At 38.7% G+C, this 24,587-nt stretch overlaps 1 protein-coding gene across 1 annotated transcript; it reads right to left on the reverse strand.

Moving 5' to 3' along the window:
- Window positions 1-728: 728 nt before the first annotated feature.
- LOC122149283 (histone-lysine N-methyltransferase EHMT1-like) lies at window positions 729-23,078 on the reverse strand. The gene is made up of 27 exons (XM_042778830.1): window positions 22,214-23,078; window positions 13,905-13,992; window positions 12,989-13,482; window positions 12,658-12,824; window positions 12,079-12,244; window positions 11,688-11,846; window positions 11,412-11,486; window positions 11,137-11,254; window positions 10,894-11,031; window positions 10,209-10,348; window positions 7,928-8,071; window positions 7,525-7,751; window positions 7,209-7,401; window positions 7,013-7,097; window positions 6,828-6,934; window positions 6,435-6,557; window positions 6,214-6,315; window positions 5,357-5,461; window positions 5,030-5,184; window positions 4,311-4,478; window positions 4,051-4,195; window positions 3,799-3,876; window positions 3,129-3,244; window positions 2,430-2,516; window positions 2,184-2,262; window positions 1,116-1,291; window positions 729-962 (listed from the first exon to the last, which is right to left on the reverse strand). The coding sequence occupies exons 1-27, from the start codon at window positions 22,256-22,258 to the stop codon at window positions 779-781; spliced, it is 3,864 nt and encodes a 1,287-aa protein (XP_042634764.1). The 5' UTR covers window positions 22,259-23,078; the 3' UTR covers window positions 729-778.
- Between the last annotated feature and the right edge of the window lie 1,509 nt (window positions 23,079-24,587).

The raw sequence follows: 24,587 nt of genomic DNA on the forward strand, positions 1-24,587 counted from the left end.
GCTAGCCAATAGCTCATCTCAAGTTAATACAGCCCACTGAAGGACTCAGAAAAGGCTACTGGGAAAAAAAGGTTGGTCTTTGAATACCTTTTTATAATTATCTGCATATTCTGTGAATGTACAAAAACTAAAATCAGAAGAAAAGTAAAACAAAAGATGTATAAAGTGTTAAATGAACTAATTATTTGAAACTCATTTGGGAATCGATAGTTCAGTTTTTGCTGACCTTGACTGCTGAAGTAAAACACTGAAGAATTAAGTTCATAAAAGATGACAAGATGCATGTATGCGAATGACACAGAAGTTCGAGTCGGGCAGGAGAACACTGTGCGACAAGAATAAGGTAGTACTCAACGGAAACCTGTTGCAAAGTCCATAAACTGGCTCAAACAGGTTCATTCTCAAGAGAGAAAAAAAAAACAGGAATCCACTTTGAGCTATTTTCATGATGTTGTACGAGATGTATCGTGGTCCAAAGGGGCGGGGTGATGATAAAAAAACCTGTACAAAATGTGCGTACTGAACACCCTGAAAAAACTCCAATTGTGCACCTCTCACCTTCAAGACTTCAAACCCCTAAACCGTTTCAACCAATCAAGGCTTTCAGACCACCAGAGCTAAATGTGGCACTGTGGGTGTGGCATCAAGTGGCCCGGGTTGGTAACCGGAGCTGATTAGAGATAACAGAGGTGTCCGTGCTGGTGATGGGAGGCAACCGTAGAAGTAGAAAAGTAGGAGAACCGGATGTTTTATGCTAGAAAGATGGCTGTCAGAGGGCTTAGCTGGGGCTGGATGGGGTGGACGAGCTGGTATCGGGCAGGGCGCTGGGCTGCTGGTCTCCCGGAGTACTGTCTGCCTGTCTCTGGGCGATGGCAGTGGCTGAGTGCTTGCATTTGGATGAGCCACACTGGCATCTGAACAGCTTCCCTTTTACAACCCAGAAGTGATCACCGTAATCAAACCTGAGACGGGGAGAGAAATTCCAATTTTATATTCCGGTAAAAATAAATGAGCACCAACAAATGCATTCATGAAGTGCATGATGGGGAAACTAACATGTTGAGTCAACCTAAATTGATTATTAGCAAGTAAATGGACAATGATGTAAATCAGACCCAAGTTCGTCTCCGGCACTGATGTTCTTGCAGGCAAAGAACGCGATGTGAGGAAATCTGAGGTCCTGGTGAGAGGTGAACACCCGACAGGGGAACAGATTCGGCTCACAGTGATGGTTTATGAAGCGGCTGATGTTGCCATAGAAACGCGCATCAACGCAGTACATATCACCCACCTGCAACAGCAGTGACAGAAAATAAATTGAGAAGGTTTTTGTAGAGTGAGGTCACACTGAAGAGAACAATAAGGATGAGCTTTCATTATTTCTTTTTTTCTTATTCTTTTTAAGTATTTTACACACACACATATATATATATACATATTCTGGTAAAATATGTATGATTTTTATGAAGCTTGTGAAATACAATTTAAAATTTAACTGTTTCAGTACACCGTATAGTAAAATGTAATTTATTCCTGTAAAGCAAAACTTAAATCTCAACATCATAAGTCCACTCTATAATATCATAATTTACATAACAATCAATACTAGAATCACTAATCAAGAAAACAGTTTATTTCTTATTATCATCATTGTTAAAAACTGCTGTGCTGCTTAATATTTCTGCAGAAACTGTGATGTATTTTTTAAAAATAATAGAAACAGCCTATTAAAACAATAGAATAGAATAGAATTAAAAACAATTACAATTGAATGCATCCTTTTTTGAATAGGATTTCATTATTTATTTAAAGTATTATTTACCCTATTAATTTAATAATACTTTTAAAAAGTATTAATTTGATTGATTTCTTATCATAACTGATTTCAGTACTTCAGTTTTTTCCCTTTGTGGTTGCTTGCTTGCATGCTGATTAGAATTGATTCATGTCAGATTTTATGCCATCATTCCAACATCTGTCCATGCAAGACTACTGAAGGCTTAAAATACAAGTACTAAAAGTATCATGATACAGCCAAATAAATCATTCTTCTGTGCTGACAGAGGTCATCTAAACGATACATGCACAATGTGCTTGCAGGCATGCAGATAATCCACTATTGACGGGAGCAGACAGGAGAGGTAATGTGATTTTAAAAGGAAGTCATCCTAGGATGGCAATACCTTGCTGTCCAGACTGAAAAGATAGGAGTCGTTCTCTCTGACATCTGCTTCAGCGTCAGAGATGATCTCACCAATGTATCTGTTGGAAGGAAATGAGACATTAAGGTACAAACACACTAAGCACACAATCGTATCCACACTGACACACCTAAACAAACATCTGCACAGCCACACACAGTCAGGAAGAAATAACGCAGGCCTCAATCAACTTTAGAAACATCATAAAGCTCAAAATAAGAAACTCACTCGCAAACAAATGTTCCTTGAGGGATATCCTGTAACGTCTTGACACCCCATCCCATCATCTGCGTCCTGAACAACTGCAGTCTTATCCTAAGAAATTATTAAAGAGAAAACCACTCAATCCAGATAATATACTACAATTTAACAACAAGTACATGTGAATACTAAATAGTTGGTCAGGGTGATTAATTGTCAGATTTTTTAATTATTCTACATAGTTTTTGGACCGCACATTTCCTGTTTTCAAATATTATTGAGTGAGTTTTTAGTAAAATAAATTTCAGGATTTTATGTGTACATTTCATATACTATAATTAAACTGCATTATACATATAACAGATATGACCAATATATCAGTAATCCTGTTCTCCAGATAAGAAGTTTTCAAACTAAAGTCTATAGATCATTAGGGGGCCACAATTGTTCACAAAAAATATGTGTAGAAAATTATAAATATAAATAAATAAATAAAAAATTACAAAATGTTTTTAGGGATGACAAACTTTACACAAGAATGAAAATCATGAGATCAGCTGAAGTTATTTTATTGACATAAATCAGCATATTTCAAAAAAAGAAAAAGAAAAACCCATATCTGCCACACTGACGTCACATTTTAGGATGTGTTAATATTGTTTAACCTAACAGCTGTTGAAAAACAATGAGGGGGTTTAATCCAAAATGTAAGTGGATGTGAGGTACCTCAGTCCGTTCTGTACCACACGGTTTTTGCAGGTTCTCCAGCAGGAGCAGGCGTGGTTGCACTCAAATATAAGAGGTGGCTCCTTATTGCAGAACTCGGGCAGCAAACGGCTCTCCTGATGCCACAAAACACAAAACATTTGAGCTCTCATACTAAAATGCACATTGCAACATGTCAGTGGTGCTTGGCAATTCAAAACTCGCCAACATGATGCTAGATTACATAGAATGGTTTTCAGGGCATTGGTATGCAGTTTGCTAGTTTCTTACTTTATTATTGTCCATAGATAATGCCCAGGTCCCCTATTATTGATCTGTTTTATCACTTAGATAAAGATATCAATATTACCTAAGCTAGTTTAATACTTTTAATACAATTAACAAACACCTAACTCCAAGTATAGGCATTATTAACAGTGATATTTGATTTAGCACCACTAATACTTTTGACTGGACCACATCGCATTGTCTTGTACTTAGCTAGTTCCACCTCTAGGTGGAGATGTTTGCCAAGTCAAATGACATTAAGAGCTAGTAAGAGCCAGTAATTCATGTAACTGTGCTTCAAAATAACCCAAATATTCCCAATTTACAGATATAACATCAGGAGTGATTGCCAGAGAGCTGATTGTTTAGGTTCTATGGATGGAGAGCTCAGAAATGGACTTACTTTATCATACCAGCAGCGCAGGCTGAGTTGGCCACACATGCATCTAGCTGAGGAGCAATCGTCTTTACAGACGCAGTACTGCGGAGCAAAATAACAATTATATATTTTTTTCCTCCGTTTAGAGATTTATTACTCAATGTTCTGTCTTAGCTAACCAGCCAACTCAAATTTGAGTTGTGTAATTGTTTTTTTCTTATATCAATGAGATTTGAAAAGTGTTAGAATAAAAAAACAGGACTTCAGCTTGTTTACCTGCAAGTGGGTGATATTTTTGTCAATGTTCATTAGGGACGTCACACAGCTATCAGGGACATATTTGTAGTTGTCAGGACAGGGTTCGCTATCCACTGCATTCACACACGGGATGGGGACTTTCTCATAGCCTCTGGCGATGTCCCTAAACACAATTACACGGTAATTTAAAAGCTAATTTAGGTCTTAATTCTGGTTTAGATAAAACATGGTAATACTGTGAGCTGAAGGACAATGAGATATGAATTAAGTGGATCTACCTGTTGAGAAGCTTCTCTACAGGGTCAGTCTGATTGCTGTTAGCTTCTCTCTGCTTTTTGTTGGCTTGAAGGGCGGACCAAACTTTCGAGTTCAGGCTGCAGCACTCCATGGGCGTCTCTCCCTCTTTGTTCTTAAGGCTTATGTCAGCACCTCGTGACAGAAACAAGCTACAGGAGGCACAAAAGAGGTATTCTTAAAAGTTAGGACAACATTATTATTACTATTACTAACATTTTCCAAAAACAAAAAGTTTTTGTCTTAGACACATTTTCATCCTCAGTTTTTTAATTCACGGGTTTCAAACAAGCCAATTCTAAGGATGAAAAAAATATGTAATCCATCTTCTCCTGTGGCAATATTACATTGCCAACCAATCACTGTAACTGCCTGCCAACGGATCAATAATCAAATTTGTCCAGGAAATGATGAGAGCAAGCCTTTATTGCTAGTGTCCAGCTTCAATAAATCTACGTGACATTGATCCAGTCTCCAATAAAAAAAATGCAGCTTTAAGCTGATTAGGATCTACACAAGCACCTGATTAGACTGCAGTACATCGGATATGGGTGTAATCCTGCAGTACAGTTATCTTCTAGGAGGACGACTCAGACGTCTCTAAGCTGTAAATAAGCCTAGCTCACTACAGACCTGTGAGATTGAAAGGAAGTTTCCCAATCAATCAGTCTGGATCGATAAAACCTAGTCGATGTTGACTCACTTCACACAGTCGAGCCGGCTCTCCCGTGACGCTATGTGCATCGGTGAGTCTCCATGGATGTTGACGGCGTTCAGATCACACTTTGCATCCAGCAGGATCTCAGCTATCTCCACACAGCCAGAGAATGCCGCCCAGTGTAGACAGATATTTTCCTCCTAGAATCAAAGTTGGCAATTGCAACAGATCAAATACACTGCATTTTAAAACAGTCTTTGTCATCTAAACATATGCAAGAAATGAAAATACAAAATACTGTAAAACTCCAGATGTAACTTAGACACATGTAACCAAAAACAGGTTTCCATATACAAAACACAGCACACAGACCTTGTCTCGGATGTTGATGTCAGCCCCTTTGGAAAGCAACAGTTTTACTTGGTCTACATGTTTGTACTCCGTGGCCCAAATCATAGCTGTCCAACCTCCATCATCCTGGAACAAGAAATGCAACTACATCTCAATATTTTGGACTCCAATGGCTCCCACTGTCCACAACAATACTCAATGCACCAATAATTTGAAGGATTATGAGGATTTTTACAAAATTGTTTTTCCTCAAAATTACAATGCAATGAACTACTTTGAAGTTTGAAATAACTAGAACAATGTATATTCATTACAAAAATGCCCATGGCATTTTAAGATTTTATTATTTTACATGGCTTTTCCAGGTCTAGAAACCACACTTTTAAAAAATAATAAAAAATGTAAATTTAAATGCAAATCATTTTATGTCATCTTGAGGCCCTCTAATTGAGAACTACTGGTATATACTTTAAATCACAAAAATAAATAAATAATACTTCAAGGTTAAAATCAAACTTTTTAAATGTATAAGTGAAAAGTTAATTTGTTATACTTATCAAAAGCCAAAGAAAAATGTCCAAAGCAACAAAATATTTTCTACTGTGTTTTTTTGAGGAATTTCAGATTTCTTTTTTTTTTTTTAATGACCAAAAAAATTGAGAGTGCATCATTAACGTGCCTTGTAATCTTCGAGAAACTCACAACAAGAACCAGTAGGAGTAGTTTTCAGTTGGATGGAGGACTATTGGTGCAGTTGTGAAATTCCTGAGATATGTTTGGCACAGTCTATTGACTCAAATGGTGGAAATCCCCCAAAACACCATCTTGCATTCTCTAAATATTTTTACAAATGTTAAATGTAACAGAAGTTCCAAAACCTGGCAATTAATATCTACAAGGCCTGTAGACAGCAAATGTTGTACAATGCCAAAATGTCCAGTCTTAGCAGCAAGATGGAGACATGTTGAACCTTCAACATCCTGAAAAGAAAAGGAAACAGGGTGTGATTAGGCTTCAAACAGAGTGAATGTTCCCCAAAAGCATTTGATTACAGAATGTTGTGCTAAACTTATCAGCCCTCTTGATCGTGCCAGCTGACCTTGTGAGAGACGATGGCTCCAGCCCTCAGAAGATAGCGTACTGTGTCAAGATGATTATTCTCACATGCCTCCATCAGGGGAGTCCGCTGGTCCTCATCACACATGTCAAGGTTTGCACCAGCCTGAAAAATAAAATCAGCTGATTTTAATAATGACAACGTCAAAGTCATTGAGCTCAAACCTAGTGTGACTTAAACCTAGTTCTTAACTCTGGCCTTCTTGAAAAGTCATAATTGTATATGCAGTTGAGATCTGAGAACTACTACAGGGGCCCTCTTTTGTGTTTCACAGAAAAAAGAAAGCCACATACAGGTGGGGTCTATGGGTGTGAATTAATGATGAATTTTCATCTTTGAGTCAGTTAATACTAGCTTAGTAGCATTTGCCCTCACCTGCACCAGCATATGACAGACTTCCTGATGACCTGCTTCAGCTGCTACATGGAGCGGTGTGCGTTTATTTTGGCTCTCCATTTTAAAGTTAGGGTCTATCCCATCCACTGAGAATGACAAAGGAGGTTTCCAGCACAGAGCAGACAACCATGAATGAGAAAAATAACTTTATTCATCTCTCTTACCCAGCATCAATAGGACCTTCTGCAGCTCCCCTTGTTTGGCAGAAATGTACAGCTGTTTTGGGTGAAACCGAAGCTTCTTGGGCTTGGAGTAGATGAAATTATGGGAATGAGTCAGTGCAAGTTGTACAAGACTTCATAATGATTGAACCCCATGTTAGTATGGATAATGTGGCCATAATTGTTGGTTTTCTTACTTCTCTGCATCTAGAGCCAGCAGGACACTTTCCAGAGTTTCTTTAGTGGTTCCTGGTAGAGGTCCGGTTCCAGAACCAGCTCCTACAGGTCCGGTTCTGGAGCCCAAAGGTGACACAGATGTGTCATGTGACCGTGGAGGTTTCGATAAGGTGCTATCTGCTTTGCCCTCTCCAAGAATAGAGAGCCGAGTGGACCTTTATTGACCAACAAATCAATTTTAACCCAAAAGTTGGAGAAACAAACACAAAAAAATCCTACAAGGATGCTGATCCAGAAAGTCCTACCTAGGTACATAACATTAAACAGCTTGCACATACCCTCCAGTGGTGGTGTCTGCTTTGCCCTCTGAGGTGCTGGGCGTGCAGGAGCCGTGGGTGAGAGGCACAGTAGACGTCGTATCGGCCTTGGCAATGGTGACCTCTTTCGCCTTGCTGACCTCCTCTCCGCAGTGTGGACAAAAGCTCTGCCCGTTGAGCACCGAGGCACAGGCTCGATGAAACCGGTGGGAGATGTTCACCTCTGGCTGACACTCCATGAAGACGCCCTACACGATGGCCACATGAAATACCTTTGAGTGTTTTGCTCAAATGTGGCTGAAGTAAAAACTCTGGAGCTTTTCAGACACATGCACTCAGTCAAGAATTTCTTGGCCATTGGCTTGTCATGCTGAAACCCAATCAAAGACCTAAAACGTTCTCTTGGGTAAAGCCAAAGACTCACGGCTCTGCAAAAGAAGCCACAGCCTGGGCAGCACTGATGTTTGACCATGCCCGTACGATGGTCCTCACACAGAACCAGCAGTTGGACTGAGTTTGAAGGCCTCATCATCTCGTGCTTCAGCACTGCACTCTGACAACGGCTCAGCTACCCCCAGAACAACAGGGAACCAATTAGAATAGAGTTCAGAACCTCGTCTTTTAAAAAGAGTAAAAAGCGTGTATTGTAACATGAAACATGACAATACAGAAAAAGAAGATGCCAAGTATTCAGCAGTTATACGAAACCTAGGACCTTCTGAAATAAAATCAATAAAACACCACAAACCATAACAAAAAATGTTACCATAATAATATTTTACAGTATTGTTCAAAATAATAGCAGTACAATGTGACTAACCAGAATAATCAAGGTTTTTAGTATATTTTTTATTGCTACGTGGCAAACAAGTTACCAGTAGGTTCAGTAGATTCTCAGAAAACAAACAAGACCCAGCATTCATGATATGCACGCTCTTAAGGCTGTGCAATTGGGCAATTAGTTGAAAGGGGTGTGTTCAAAAAAAATAGCAGTGTCTACCTTTGACTGTACAAACTCAAAACTATTTTGTACAAACATTTTTTTTTCTGGGATTTAGCAATCCTGTGAATCACTAAACTAATATTTAGTTGTATGACCACAGTTTTTTTTAAAACTGCTTGACATCTGTGTGGCATGGAGTCAACCAACTTGTGGCACCTCTCAGCTGTTATTCCACTCCATGATTCTTTAACAAAATTCCACAATTCATTCACATTTCTTGGTTTTGCTTCAGAAACAGCATTTTTGATATCACCCCCACAAGTTCTCAATTGGATTAAGGTCTGGAGATTGGGCTGGCCACTCCATAACATTAATTTTGTTGGTTTGGAGCCAAGACTTTGCTCGTTTACTAGTGTGTTTTGGGTCATTGTCTTGTTGAAACAACCATTTCAAGGGCATGTCCTCTTCAGCATAGGGCAACATGACCTCTTCAAGTATTTTAACATATGCAAACTGATCCATGATCCCTGGTATGCGATAAATAGGCCCAACACCATAGTAGGAGAAACATGCCCATATCATGATGCTTGCACCTCCATGCTTCACTGTCTTCACTGTGTACTGTGGCTTGAATTCAGAGTTTGGGGGTCGTCCTCACAAACTGCCTGTGGCCCTTGGACCCAAAAAGAACAATTTTACTCTCATCAGTCCACAAAATGTTCCTCCATTTCTCTTTAGGCCAGTTGATGTGTTCTTTGGCTAATTGTAACCTCTTCTGCACATGCCTTTTTTTTAACAGAGGGACTTTGCGGGGGATTCTTGAAAATAGATTAGCTTCACACAGACGTCTTCTAACTGTCACAGTACTTACAGGTAACTCCAGACTGTCTTTGATCATCCTGGAGGTGATCATTGGCTGAGCCTTTTTGCCATTCTGGTTATTCTTCGATCCATTTTGATGGTTGTCTTCCGTTTTCTTCCACGTCTCTCTGGTTTTGCTCTCCATTTTAAGGCATTGGAGATCATTTTAGCTGAACAGCCTATCATTTTTTGCACCTCTTTATAGGTTTTCCCCCTCTCTAATCAACTTTTTAATCAAAGTACGCTGTTCTTCTGAACAATGTCTTGAACGACCCATTTTCCTCAGCTTTCAAATGCATGTTCAACAAGTGTTGGCTTCATCCTTAAATAGGGGCCACCTGATTCACACCTGTTTCTTCACAAAATTGATGACCTCAGTGATTGAATGCCACACTGCTATTTTTTTGAACACACCCCTTTCAACTAATTCAACTAATTGCCCAATTGCACAGCCTTAAGAGCGTGCATATCATGAATGCTTGGTCTCATTTGTTTTCTGAGAATCTACTGAACCTACTGGTAACTTGTTTGCCACGTAGCAATAAAAAAATATACGAAAAACCTTGATTATTCCTCTTGTGTATCTTTAAGGAAGTGTAGAAAAAGAGTTGTTTGTGTGTGGAGGTGTTCTTAACTCTGGCCTTCAAGGTCCAGTTTTCTGCAAAGTTTAGCTCAAACCACATCAAAGACACTTGAACAAGCTAATAAAAATCTTCAGGATTACTAGGAATGCAGGTGAGTTGGATCAAAAAGTGAGGCCAGAGCTTGAGGACCTCGAGAACTCAAAGACATCAAGGGCCAGAGTTGAGTACCCATGGTATATAGCGAGATAATATACTCCTGAAAATGCAAACACTGTCACCATCATTGTTCTACATATTCAAAAGGGTAACCATCTCACCTGGCCATCAATGCTCTCTGTGGCCATACACTTCCTGTCCGCAAGTGTGAGAATCTCTCGGCTCTTGGGCATCTCCATTCGACAGCTGCAAAGGGGCAGTTCCTGCACCATGTCTGTGCTCTCCACTGACCCTGAAACAGCTAAGAAACACCATCTGTAAGACTCTAGTAATCCTGAAAGAGCTTAAAGACAATCATTTTGCAAACACAGAAGGCAGAAAGTCAATGTTACTTCATAATCAGATGTATATCGATGGAAAATATTGCACAGATAGCACAAACTGGATTACACGTCAATAGATACATGACCACCAGGGGGCACCATATCGGTTGAGTCTTGATGACTAATTTTTTCCAAGATGGAGGCCACCACAAAGTCCTTACTATACAAATTTACACGTGTCTGAGATCGAAACCAGTCAGATGGTTAAGCCTAAGACATAAAAAATGTATTTGTAACTAGATGAAGCAACCAGTTTCTACTCTAAACTTGAAGAACTTAAAAGATTGCAACTTGAAGAGAAAACAAATTTATATAGCATTAAACAAGAAACAGACTTCTCATTGCACTTCATCATATAGTGAAAAAGCAAACCATCGTTTTCATCTATAAGATCATTCACTGCTATCCCATGTTAAATACTCAAAAATGTATATAATAATAATAATTCAGGATATCATTTCACCTGTACTCTGAGATGTCAGTAAGGCTTCCTGTGCTGCTAGGTTTAGGGAGTCTAGTGGGACTTCTTTATACTCTTTCCTGTTGTCAGAAGGAGCTGATGGGGAGCTCTGGCTCTCAGACTGAGACTGGGACTCTATTCCTGAAGTTATGATGGGACAGATTTGTAAATGAAAGTCATTGGCAGCTGAGGTGTTGCCCTACAGCAGATATTCCAGGAAAACAGGCATTTTAACATTTACTGTACCTGATAGTCCTTCTGTTTTCGCTTTCAATTTCCTCTTGCGTTTCCTTGATGGTCGGAGCCAGGCATGGTCCCCTTTGACTTTCTTTTTCCATTTCTTTTTCAAGCTGGACTCTGAACTCTGAGGAGGACAGAAGGAACTTACAGTCCGCAAACTGAAACAAAGCATTATCTCAGGAACCTCAAATCAGATCTGTGAAACTCACTGGTCTCAAAGCATTGTGTCCAAATAACTCTTGGTTATGCTGTGTCTTCTGATAGAATGTTTGTGAACTCACCAAGTCTGATTCATCCCCTTCCTCTTCGCCTTCACCCTCCGGTGACTCCTCAGACTCCTGTTCTTCTTCAAGAGGTTTTGAATGAAAAATGAACAAATAAACATCCTTTCAAAGGAATGTAATGACTAGATGCTACTCAACTTGTTCACAGGTACAGTGAACAAGCCATTTGGACAAAAAATCTGGGAAATAACCAACAAGATGGGAAAAAAAAAAAGAAGAATGGATGAGACCATTTTTCCATTGGCTCATGAGCTTTGTTGCTGAAATTCCCACCTGAGAGACTGGATCTATCTTGGGTCCCTCCTGAGAGGGTTTCGCTCCATCCACTCTGACCAGCTCCTCATCCTCCTCTGTGTCTTCTCCGTCCTCTGACTCTTCTTCATCAGACTCATTCTCTATTCTCTCGCCATTCACATGCACGGCTTCTTTTGACTGCTGCGAAGCCAAGGAATAAAAAGACTGGCATTAGATATCAACGTTCACATGTCTTGGTTTTAAGAAGTACAGAAAGATTCAACCTATTAGCAATGCAAAAATATTAAGATAAGAATACTAATGGTCAAGTCTAAGTCTAACAATTTAAGCAACTACTCAAAGAATACTTTAACAACACAATGATAGTTTTTCGCTCTTTAGGTGTGAATCTGATGGTCCGATCTCTGACCTGAGGGTTGGGTGGAGACTGGGACATACGCTGAAACATCTCCAGAACTGTGCGTTGTTTCAAAACTTTATTTTTCTTCTTGGGCACAAGACTATACATTCCCATCTTTCTTTTCTTCTTCCTTGACACGGCTGCTACTGAGGGAGAGACAGGTCTGGGTTCAACTGTCGATGCATAAAGAGAGAATTCTGGTATATACAGCTTATGTAAATGCATATGTATATGTATACTGCATACTTAATTTTAAAATGCAGGAACTTTATTTAATTTTAATAAAATGATTTTTTGAAAAATACTAAAACAAACTTAAGATTCAGTTATTTAATATTAAAACATAACATTAAGAAAAAAAAAATGTGGGAAATTAGCACAATGGAATAACCAACAATGGCCAGTATATATATATATATATATATATATATATATAAAAAAAAAATTAATATAAATTTACCGTTATATTGCCCATCCCAAACTTTTTTCATAGATATATGTAAATAAAATGTCAATGGAATACCACATCAAAAAAAAACTTTAGAGAGACAAGGTTTGTTGGAAACAAAGAAAGTAAGTACAGTGTATAACCTGTTTTGTGGCTTGGCTGGTGTGGTGTTCAGTACAGATGTGGCGTCAATTTGGCTTTGAGGTAGCTGATTCTGGATTGGAGATGGCTGAGGCTGCACTGCCTCTAGTTTACCCAGACTGTCATCTTTCACCATGACTGGCTCCTTATTTTCCCTATTCAAAAACTGAAGGAGGAACAGAAATGCTATTATATGTATCCATGACCATGATTCATGAGACCTAAAAAAAAAGACCAAAACAACATTGTGGGATGTTCAGTGCTGAATGCACTGCAGTCATGACTAGTGCAGCTGACGCAGAATTTTTCATTGTGGTAAATCTTCATTACCTTTAGTGTCTGGTTTGAAGCCGGCCTTGACATAGTTTTGCGTGCGCGATGTATAGTTGGTGGGGGCGTATTTGATACTATGCCATTTTTAGTCTCTGTTTCTGCTCGCATCTCTGTTGGGCTCGGTCCTGGGCTTGCAGGACTGTTTGAAGAACCCTGTTCTGGGGGTCGCAATGTAGAAGCTGAAGTTGGCGAGCTTTTAGTCCCATGCCCCAGTGTGGAACCCCCTATGGGAGACCAGTTAGTCCTGTGTGGGGCTGACATTGTGTCTTCCTGCTGTTTGCTTAGAATATATCCATTACTGCCCACTGTAGAGCCGTGGGGCGGCACAGTCTCTGACAGTCCGTTCTCCATGGTTGAGGATCGGGCTGGTGACCCTTGTGCAGACTGGTTCTGTTCAGTTCTCTTTGTGTCCATATTTTCATAGGTCCCATTCAGCTCAGTGGCCTCTCTGAGAGGGTCGGCTTGCCCGTTCGAGTGATCTTCATCTCCTCCTAAAAGAAACAGAACAGAAAAAGATTATTTGATTTCACAGTCTTAAGAGTTAAGAGGTTGTTCCAGGTTCAAAACAAGTTGGCATCATATTGTTAAAAATGAAGCAAAATTTGTGCTTAGAATAGAAGACACTCACAATGGAAGTAAATAATGCCAGAGACCAGAAAGAAATATTTTGTTAAAGCACTTAAATTAATTATTCTATTTAAAAACAAAAATACAAATAAAAATAAAAAAGTAAAATAAAATGTTCAAAATTAAATGTAATAGTTTTTTCAAATAAACAACATTTTTTAAATAAAACACTAAAGAATGAGTCAAAATGTGTTAAGACATGGCTATCAAGAGTGAAACGAGTCAAAATGTTGCCATGAACATTATATAATAAATGCTCATGAATCAAAATAAATTCAGTATTTACCCTCTTCTTGATCACTGCGAGACTCTTTTGTCCCCTCGGACTTCATGGTCTCCCTCTTCCCTGAATTCCCATTGGCCAAACTGGAGGGCTGAAAACAAGCACACAGTTGAATTACTGGGTTTCCATAACATATGTAATACCATGTGAAAAAATTTGTATGTGCAAACTATGAGTATCAAAGCAGTAATGAATAATATGTCTCTTAAAGAGAGAGGAAACTTTACAATGTCCAAGCCAGGCTGATGGCAGGAATAACTTGTCTAAAACAATTAAAGCGGTAATGAGAATGAAAGCGGATCAAATTAGAGTTTGAATCGAAATTAAATGAACCCCTGTTTCTAAAAATAGCAGATAATCATTATGGCCACTGCCAACAAAACAAAACAAAAAAACATGGAGACTTCCCTTGGGAATATGAGAGGCTTATCCCAAAGCTTCAGTCTAAACAACATCTGAATAACAAAGGCTTTGATTGGCTGGGCTTTGAGCTGTCAATCACTCCTGAGTCAAGGTTATATTTTCAAGAGATTCAATATCTCCCAATGCTTTAAGCCATGACTGGTTTCAACCAAATCCTACAGGTTCATTATACCTAAAAAAAAAAAATTTTTTTTTTTTTTTTTAAATCCAATAATCAAAAAAACAAACAAAAAAACATGTCTTTATTTAAAATGAACCAGTCATGACCAGGCCCAATAATATCATGACGTTTATAACAACAACAGAAAGAATTAACAGGAAGAGAGTGGACACTGAGGTCCAGCATGCTCTTGTTCCCTAATTGCACAAATTTTTCTCTCTCTCTCTTTCATTTACATGTTGTGGTTGAATTGGTCACTTTCGTTCTTGGCTAACGGTCCACCAGAAGTAGACGGCTTGATCCATATCTTGATAAAGTCCATGTGGAACACCCCTCCTGCTACGGTAAGTGAAACAAAACAAGCCACAACAAAAAAAATCCCTGTTTCAGTAAGTAGATTCAAAGACAAATTTGGGAAAGTGCTGAGACTTCATGGAAAGTCCTCTCTAATGGTGCATCGAGAGTCCAAACTGCCCTCAATGGATACAACAACATCATCATGCTGGTACCATCAGATGTGTCACATCCTTGAGATCTAACAAAATCACAAGAAAACGCAACTCTAGAAAGAGTGTCCTAATGTCTAGAGGTCTCACTCCAAAAGACAATGTACCTCTACAGGACTCCCATACAGTCTAACAAAGCAGATCAAGCTTTGGCCTAGGAAAACACCTGAGATCATGTGTAATCCTTTGAGCTACTACTCAACTTACTACCACATCCCAAGAAGCCAGGAGAAACCTGCAATAAAGTCAGGTGATCACCTGCATCAAGGATTTCAGCTTCACCCAATTCTCTTGTCACTGAAGAAGCATGTTTATAATAAACCCTGAACAGGAAACAAACAGCAAGGCATGAGGTGATGAGATATACTTGTTGATTTTTTTGTCTGGAAGCATATGTCCTCGAGCCATGCAACTTAAGTAGTGCATCCAGTCTTACTCACATACCAACTACTGGAGTGAATCTCTGCAGCCAGGCTCAAAAAGGAAGAGGTAGGTCAGAGGGTGCAGTAATTACAAGCAAATCCGAGCTTTCTCCCACCGTTTGTCCCCTCCCCCACCCCAGCCTCGATCCCCAGACCTCATCTGATTGGCAGACACACCGGCTGCCTTCCGTTGCACAGCCAGAAAATGTCTGCCGCTCGTTGGAGCTGCTCTTGCAACAAAGGAGGTTGTGTGGCTTTCTGTTCCTCTCTCTCACCACCAGGGGAGCCACTTCATAATAAGAGTCCCCCCCTTTCCCTGCCCAAACCAGGGAAGATCTGCCCCACTGACACTACAAAGACCCCATCACACCTTATCAAACCAGCCCAAACAGATTGTGGTTAAACTCCGAGGTCTGCCACGTTGGGATCATTCTGTCTTACCAGCATTCAGCTGCATCTCTGATGAAGTCATACCTTGGTTATTACAAAATGTCTCTTGTTATGAGAGTACCCTTTTTAAGCAACAATTTCTAAGACAAATCCTTGAAATTGAGCTGTGTGTCCCAACCGTTTTTGTCTTCTGTGCCTCAACTGCCCTATCAGTAAGGCTCAAGCACCCCTCCATCCACAGTAACAGCAAATTTATTCATGAACGGAATCCAGATTAACAAGTCATTTGCAGTCTTTGTATAGTCTTTGCATATAATTAGCATCAAAGCTGAATTTATACAAGCAAATCACACGGTCATTAGTAAAAACATTAATGAGAAGATGAGTAAAGAAATCTGAAGTCTGTCTACGAAATACCTTACTACTTAATTACACTGCTTTAATAAGTAACAATGCATTAACCAATTACTAACAAATAAATAAGAAGATTTATCATATTATTTAAATCAATTGACAGTCATAATGTTTCTATTTGAAGTCATAATGTTTGTTTAATAGGTTTAATACAGCAAAATCTAAATCCTTCAGGTGCCCCCTAGAACCTGGTTTGGATCACTGGTTTTCTTCAAAAATTAGCTCAGAGCATTATGTTCCTTATCTTAGAAAAACATTCTTAAAGCAAACAGAGAAGAGCTGAAGAGACATTCTTGGCACATGAGAAAAATAGTCTCTTGAAAAGAAATAGTTGCACAAAACAACTCACATTTTAGCAAAAGACTAAGTTACAAAGATAAATGGTTTCAAATATCTAACAATAGTATAAGAATCCATAATATATAGACTGACACAGTGTTGTCTAGTGGGTCTCAATTGTCAACTAATAACAGAAGACTAGCCAGGTTGACCATTAGCTAGGTTGACTAGATAATCCTATTTTTTTTTTCTTATTTTCTTTTAAATTTAATTAGTCAGCTATTCTTAGCTTTCAGAGAGTAAAAGTTCACTCATGGAAAACTGTTATGAGAGTGATTAATACGACCTCTCACTCAATCTCCCTCTGTAAGACATTCCACTTCATTTTGGGAGAAATTCAGACACAAAAAGTGTGCACTAGCTTCAGATGTTAAAGGGAACTTATGAGCACACCAAATTCCCTTCAACATCCAAAACTAAAACCAGTCTAGACTGGCATTTCAGAGGCCTACATGCAAGAATATGAGCAAATGCAAATATGCAGCTGATTTCAAGAATATTTGCACCATCACCATGTTGCCCAAATGTCACAGATGCTCTGACCTAACCACAGCTAGTATATCCCACTCTCTTGGCATTTCTAGCATGCGTGGCGGTTTTCAGTGCTACCATTCACAGTTTCACAGGAAGAACAACTTGGCACAGCCATATTAAAAATGATCAACAACCAAAAAAGCTCAACTCCAAAACATTTTCCAATCACAGAATCTCTCAAAATCATGTCAAGCCCTTTTATGTTATCAATATACTGTAAACCATCACCTTGAATATTAACTCCAGTGATCTTTTCATCGCCAAAACATTTTCCAAGCAGACCAGCTGAAATGGATCCCAGATATCAGCTCCAACATTCCTCTCATTGAGAGAAAAGCATTTGACTGCGATTATCCAGTTGTTTCCCTGGATCTCCCCCTACAGGCCAAAGAGGGAACATGCTCAGTAGAGGAAAGAGGAGGGAAGGGCCTTCTGCTCCTTTCCACCATTTTGTAACCACAGTGTTACTGATACAACGAGCCAGACAGGGAATGTTTTCCACTGGATATGGGGTACTGGATTGGGATTTGGGTGGATTGGGGATAGCAGACAAACAGCTTTGTGTGGCGAGCAACACATTTAGAGTTTAAATAAAAAAAAATAAAAAACGAGATATAATATATGATTGAAAACTGAATCTATATCAAATAAATAAATATTATGCTGCTAGAAAGTATATATGCACATATAAGACTATACCGGGGTTCGTAAAAAATAAATTCTCAATAATTATCTGGATATCACCCACTTTATATAATTGTCCCTTTAATGACCTATTTTGGAGTCTATAGAGAACCGCAATATTTTTGTAATTACAGCATTACTTTTCAACCCTCCACCAATAAACAGGTTCTTCCATTCCACATGCGTACGATCAGCTTCTCTGGTATCTGCTAAGAATTAATCAGCCACCCGGTGGGATTTTTAAGACTTAATTAATCTGAGCTGTGGATTCAGAGGTAAATGGTGACCCGGGTTTGTATCATACCATTCGGTGGCAGAGATCAAAGAGCAAACAACAAAACCCCATGAGGATTTTGTTGACCTCACCTTTCTAATAGTTTCAACACACACCGCAAGCCGAGAGCACAATTTCTTAATGAGGACGTATGAAATAATGAGAGTGCTTAAAATGAATCACACCTTCATTTCAGTTTAATGTGTGTGCAAGCAAACGTCAGAGTCAAAGTGACCGTACAGTGTGTCAGCTGTGGCTGTGACTCACGCATGAATGGCAATCAATGAAGATACCAAAATACAAGCCAAGGCACAGGTGACCAATCCATTCAAATGTAACAAATCAGTTTGCCACACAAACACACAGAAGGATTTCATCATACACTACAAAATATGGCTAAAATGCATGTAGCAACAAACAAAATGAAACTCAAGACTTTATGCCTGTTTGGTCAATTCACATTTGGGGAAGGTTGGAAAAACACAACAGGCCTCATTCTTTAGTTCTACAGCAAAGACTTACCAATAAACTGTGTCATCAGTCTTGTCACACAGACTGTTTCTTGTTAAAGCCTCTCTGCAACTGGACGGTTTCAAATAGTTCTCTTAGGAAACATACAAAAAGCAAGTTTTCAGATTTACTGTAGTCTCCTCGTACTGGCAGCCTAGGATCTCACAACAGGCCCGGGCCTGCAATTTTTTTTTTCTTCCTGAACAATATGACTATGTTTGGAAGAGAATACTACCACACAACTCTTACCATTTCTGCAGTATATGGTATGCATACCACAAAAATTATTCATGAAATAAAATTACCAACAATTTTTGGCAAAATGTGCAAATACAACACAGCAAACAATGAGAAATACTGTATCCCACAATCCAATGCCTCTACAACTGACAACCTGCCTTTTCCAGTGTGACGAATCAACCAAAAGTAAACATCAAAAATTTGATCTGACTGCCAAAAAGTACATTTTTTTTTAGACCAATTCAGATTTAAACTGCAAAATAACCATATTTATTTTCAAAACTGTACGGCACTAGTTTCATTAAAAATGTGTGTGAAGTTTGACAATGTAACATACTAAAGATTGAAGCGTTTATAGTTGTATAATGTCTACAGTTTCAAATGCTTATCAAAGTCAACATGAAGCAGAAACTGTAATCGTCTTCCTGTGATGTATATCCCAGTGAAACAGCTTCTCGAATGAGAATTTTTTTTTGATTTTGCCGATCTAGTATTGTTTGGACTATTCACATCATTGAACCGGTGCAATACGCCATTGAAGAAGAGATATCATTATGAAGGCGATTTTTGATTAAAAATGACAAAGGCACAGGAATTTAAAAACACATAACAACATGCACAGATGAATCATTTATGATAACTGCAACATTCCATAAAAAAAAATAAGAACCGAAAATTTAAGAATTAAAGAATAAAACAAAAACAGCGCACAAAACGTTTTGGGATGCCTGCTAGGTCTCCACTGTTTAAAGGCATCTAAAATTCTCTGGATCCAGATCAATGAAGTCTTCAAAACAGGCAGAATGAGCAAATGCAAACTAAAAGGCCCAGGATGTCAAAAGAGATGATTCAAAATGAGATGCGAGCATATAAAAACTGAACCCACCTCTTGCTTGCTGCCCAATATTCAGAAACCAATCCTCTTCCCTTGCTTAATATTTCTCTATAGATTTGTGCCAACAGAAGCAGCAACCATCTGACCACAAACGCTATTAATCCCCAGGATTTTTTCTCAAAACTTCAAACATTGACTCAGACCTCTGTGAAGGAAGGAAAAGCCACTGTTGAAGGTTTCAAGCTCAAACGGATTTTGACACTCTCTTGTTTCAGCTGAGAGGGCCGTTGACTACAACACTGGCTGAAAGCTTAAGAGGAAGACTGGATGCCATATTTCAGTCATTTCTCAGAGCGTTCCTCTCCTCTGAACATCAATGGACTGAAAGTGATGAGATGAGATGAGTAAGTGATGACAAAACACGAGGAAACAAGATGACGAGTCTCAAATGATGCACATTCAGAACCAGCATGATGAAGAACCCAAGCACTGAGTAACTGAAGGTTCCTCCATTGGTTTCATACCTGCTTTCACAACGATGGCCTCCACTGAGGGAGAAAGAGCTTCGAGCTGACTGCTTCTCTTTTCTTTCTCCTCCCGCATGCAAGCATTCAACCGGCTTGTTGATCATGTGACCCAGAGGCTCCCTCTGTCGGTTAAGCTAGCTAAAGCTCACACTGAGCATGCCCAGCCAGTTCAAATTTCCGTTTTTTTTTTTTTCTCCTGAGAGCAGGGCAACAACGAATTCAGGCAGCCATTTCATTGCTAGAAAGGAGCAGGAAATGTATAGTGAAGCCATAGAAACATGAAGCTCTGCTGGCTACCACAGGGATCAGGAGCAAGACTGTGTTATCCTTTATCTGCTGTCGTCTCTCAAGAGGTCTTTATCTCTTCTGAGTCCCTTAGTAGGGCACAGATGTCACAAGAGACACAAGGCCCAGAGAAACCAGTTGCAAAAACATTTCTTAATGTTAGTAGTCAAATCAAAGCTGTCTGAAAACAAGCTGTTTGGTACATTTGTATTTTAATCGGATGCAGAAATCAACATGCTGCTTCATATGGGTTAGTGATCGAGTAAATGCTAGCACAGGCTAATAAAAATCAATGATGATTTGATATAGTCTTCACGGATCAGTTTCAATTTCTCAAAAAAACTGAAATCATTTACATTAAACGAGGAACGTGCACTGGAGTCCATGAACGTAAATTGACTCCATCAAAAGATACTTGAGGAATGGCATATTTCACAGATACAGTTTCAACAGTACAATCTTGTATATTTCAATTGAATATTTCAACTAGCTCAAGACAAAATTAAAATTTCATTTTGCTGTTTCAAATGAAAATGTATATATCAAATAAAAAAAAAAGCCTATGTTATGTCCTTTTTGTTTGATTTATTCACTTATTTTTAATTTACCACATCAATTTTTATTCTCTTTTTTGGAAAATGGAACAATGTTAATGTCTGTACTGTCACTTTTGATCAATTTAATGTGTCCTTGCATCATTATTTAAAAAAAATGTGACCCCAACTTTTGAACGGTGTAAATGTCCTCCAGTATTGCCAAGAACCATGTAGTGTTTCTCTTCCAAACTGTAAAAAACAACAGAGAGCCTCAACTTCATGACACAAATCTTGCCTTTATCTCCATTTATCAGAGCAACACAAAGCAGGAGGCTATTCAGTTCATATAACTTAGCTTTGTAACCTGTAGATTGCTCTCTGAAAGAAATCTAGTGCTCTCATACTAACCAGTACTGATATTATAGCAGATTCTTTGGGTATACACAGCTGTTCCACTGCTCTAAATTCTTCCACAGTCCTAATGCATTTCTTCTACACAGATGCAATATAGTGTTATGAATACATTAAAAATGAGGACTATGAATACTCTGCACAATAAGCTAAACTCTTGTAGCAATGAAATAGATCTTAAGCACAAAGTTCCTTTTGATTTCGCAAGAATCATTTCTCACCACATGTCAAGGCCTAGTCTTACAACCTTGGCAGAGGCAGAAAAGTCTCTTGATTGTCATTCTGCCAAAATACTGCACTACTGAAACCACCACTGAACAAAGTTTCACAACTGAACCCTGCATAGCATACTAGGAGTTTCACCATTTTTTTGCCATTTCGTAGTCACTTCATACCACTGACACTGATAGTCAGATAAACTGATTTCCCAGTAGCCATAATTATCATATTGAGGGCCCTCAAGATTTCAAAGAGTGATAACGTAGTTTCACATTCTCCAGCTGGGAAATGGCTAAGAGCTATGCTTTCCTGGTTTTCTACAGCACAGTTAAGGAAAACAATGAGAGGGAAGGAGGGAGAGTTACAAACATATAGAAAAGAGAGCGACAGTGTGGCTATTCACTACCCGTTTGGATGGCCTATCTCTTCTTTGCATTTCTCTACAGCTTGGTTTTTATCACCCTATCACAAAAGAAATTGCAATATAGCACAAACATACATACACACACACACACGCAGAGTTGTGTTTTGAGAATATAAATCCAGACGGCTCCAGGCATGCAAACGAGCTTCTTACAAATGCAGAGGGATCCTAGTATTCACCTCCAAGGAATCTACAACAGGACCAGCCAACGAAACCAAGCTCATTGCCAGCAAGAGGAGCAGCCAGTTTATGTTTTGCACTGCTGATTATAGGTGGTCGATGTCAGCAAGGATTGCCCACATAATTGGCTCGATTTGCTTGGCTACTCAAGTTTATCCCATTTGCAAGTTCTCTTTTTCTGCCACTGAAGACAAATGCAAAAACACTGTAGTAAACCATCTATTAATGCCAATAAAGTTCTCGTCTAAGACTTTACAGGGACTTGTGTTGGATTTTTTTGAGAGGCTTTGATAGGCTTTCTAAGTTGACGACTCGTAAGGGTGTTGAAAAAAATCTACCCTTTTTTCCTATAAATAGATTTAGAAACATCAAAGTTGATGAAGAAGCATGGTAGGCTAATTAAATATGGTTTTGGGGTACAGCTACCCCTGAAAAATCTTCCCAAGGAAAGTGTTCAGAGTTCAGATTTGGGATGAGTGCAGGACCAACTCTTGCAGATCCAAGATTGCTACAAGATCCTGTCCAACTTCAAGCAGGCCCGCTCTTCAGATCCTGGAACATGAGCTTAATCAGTTCATCAGAAAGATGACAGATGAATCATATGATATCCAGAACAAGAAGGAAAACGAATTTCCAAACTGCAAAACAGTGGATTGTTTGAGTACCAAGTCCATTTCTTTCAAAAAACATACCAGTTGGGAGCAGCTACTTGCACCTACTTGGGAGCAGAAATACTTGTTCCTGTGACCACAAAAGCAAAAATGGAGATGGAAATAATCCTGCTTCATCAGAGGTCAAACCCTCCAGCAACATGGCTGTACCTGCCTAAAGCAGTGGTCTTCATTCATGTGGGAGGAGGAAACAAATTTACTCTCCAAATGACTAGCTATCTTCCCACATATGCACCGTCCCTGAGCACAGGTCACATGACCAGCTCTCTGTAAAAAGCTCTGACATGGCCCACACTGAGCATGCTCAGATGGAGCTCTACTGTTCTTCACGAAGAAGGAAGAGCAGAAAAAAACAACACTGCAGCCATTTCATGGAACGGGCTCTAGCTACAATCAATGGGCTCTTTGGTGTGTTTAACACCATTACTGTTGCTCAATCTAACACCCTTTTGATATTTCGAAGGTTTCTGAATAGAATGAAAAGCAATACATTAACAGTACATTTTGAATGGGCATATTTATCAATGTTTCATTGGGATTTGTAGTGTCAAACCTGTGCATTTCCACATAAACATGAATTATTAAGCATCAAACTTTGCTTCCTACAATATAAAAAAACAAAAGGGCAATTTCAAGCCATCTGGTTTAGATTTAAGCAAAACACATCCTTGAGCTATAACTGAAACAATTAGTTTTTTAAAAAATGCAAAAGAAAATTGGCTGAATCATTTGCCTTTTAAAATGGGTTTCATGTATCTAACATTTTTTTTGTAACAAATATCCAGCTGCTTTAGAATTTGAATGTCAACATGAGTTGTAAATCAGAAATCATTAAAATGCACAGTATCTGGAAATTATTATTTATAAACATTTGTATATGAAAACCACTAAAAAAATAATCAGTTAGTTAAGCTAGATATATGTTTTCAAGCAGGGAAAACGAGGATGAGACCATTTTCTAATGTAGTTCCCTTTGATCTCCCAAAAACAAGTGGCTTGAACAGATCTACAAAATAAAACATGAAGTCTTAACTATAAGCAGAGCATAAAACAGCAAAATAAATAAATAAATACAAGAGCTCCTCTGACAACACATTTTGACTGTGCAGTGTCTATTTCATGCACACATGGAATCCAATTATTAATATGGAATTTATAATGTAATGTGGAACGTCATGGAATTTGGCAAAATTTGGATGAATAAATCAAAAGTACTGCTGTAGACTTTCTGTGAATATTAGGGGGCGTTGAAACAACGCCATTATCAACTAAAAATGGAAATTTTTTAAATACACCACAAAGGCATTTTGGGGCCTAAAAACACAAGCTTTTGAAAACAGGTTTCAAAGTGCAATTTTTTGAAAAAACAATACCGTTATCGTCTCCATGTAAACAAAAAAAAAAAGCACGTATTTGTGACAACGGGGATGTCACGCATATGTGTATTACCAGAGAACATCTAATATGGCGAGAAGTTTCACTCTCACTACACTTCCGGCTTCTGAACTGGTTGCAATTTCCACTCTGATTCCATATGAGGGCGCTCACAGGACGAGTGCAGAATGAATGGAGGTCAATGGCGGTATGCCCCTCAAAATCCACTTTTCTCAGGATATAATTTTTTGTCTAGTAATTTGAATGTTGTATTCGAAAGGAGATGCAAAGAAATTACACATTGCTGGGTGTTAGATTTTTTAGAGTC

This window comes from Cyprinus carpio, chromosome A21 (genome assembly GCF_018340385.1).
Source record: "Cyprinus carpio isolate SPL01 chromosome A21, ASM1834038v1, whole genome shotgun sequence".
Taxonomy (NCBI): Eukaryota; Metazoa; Chordata; class Actinopteri; order Cypriniformes; family Cyprinidae; genus Cyprinus; species Cyprinus carpio.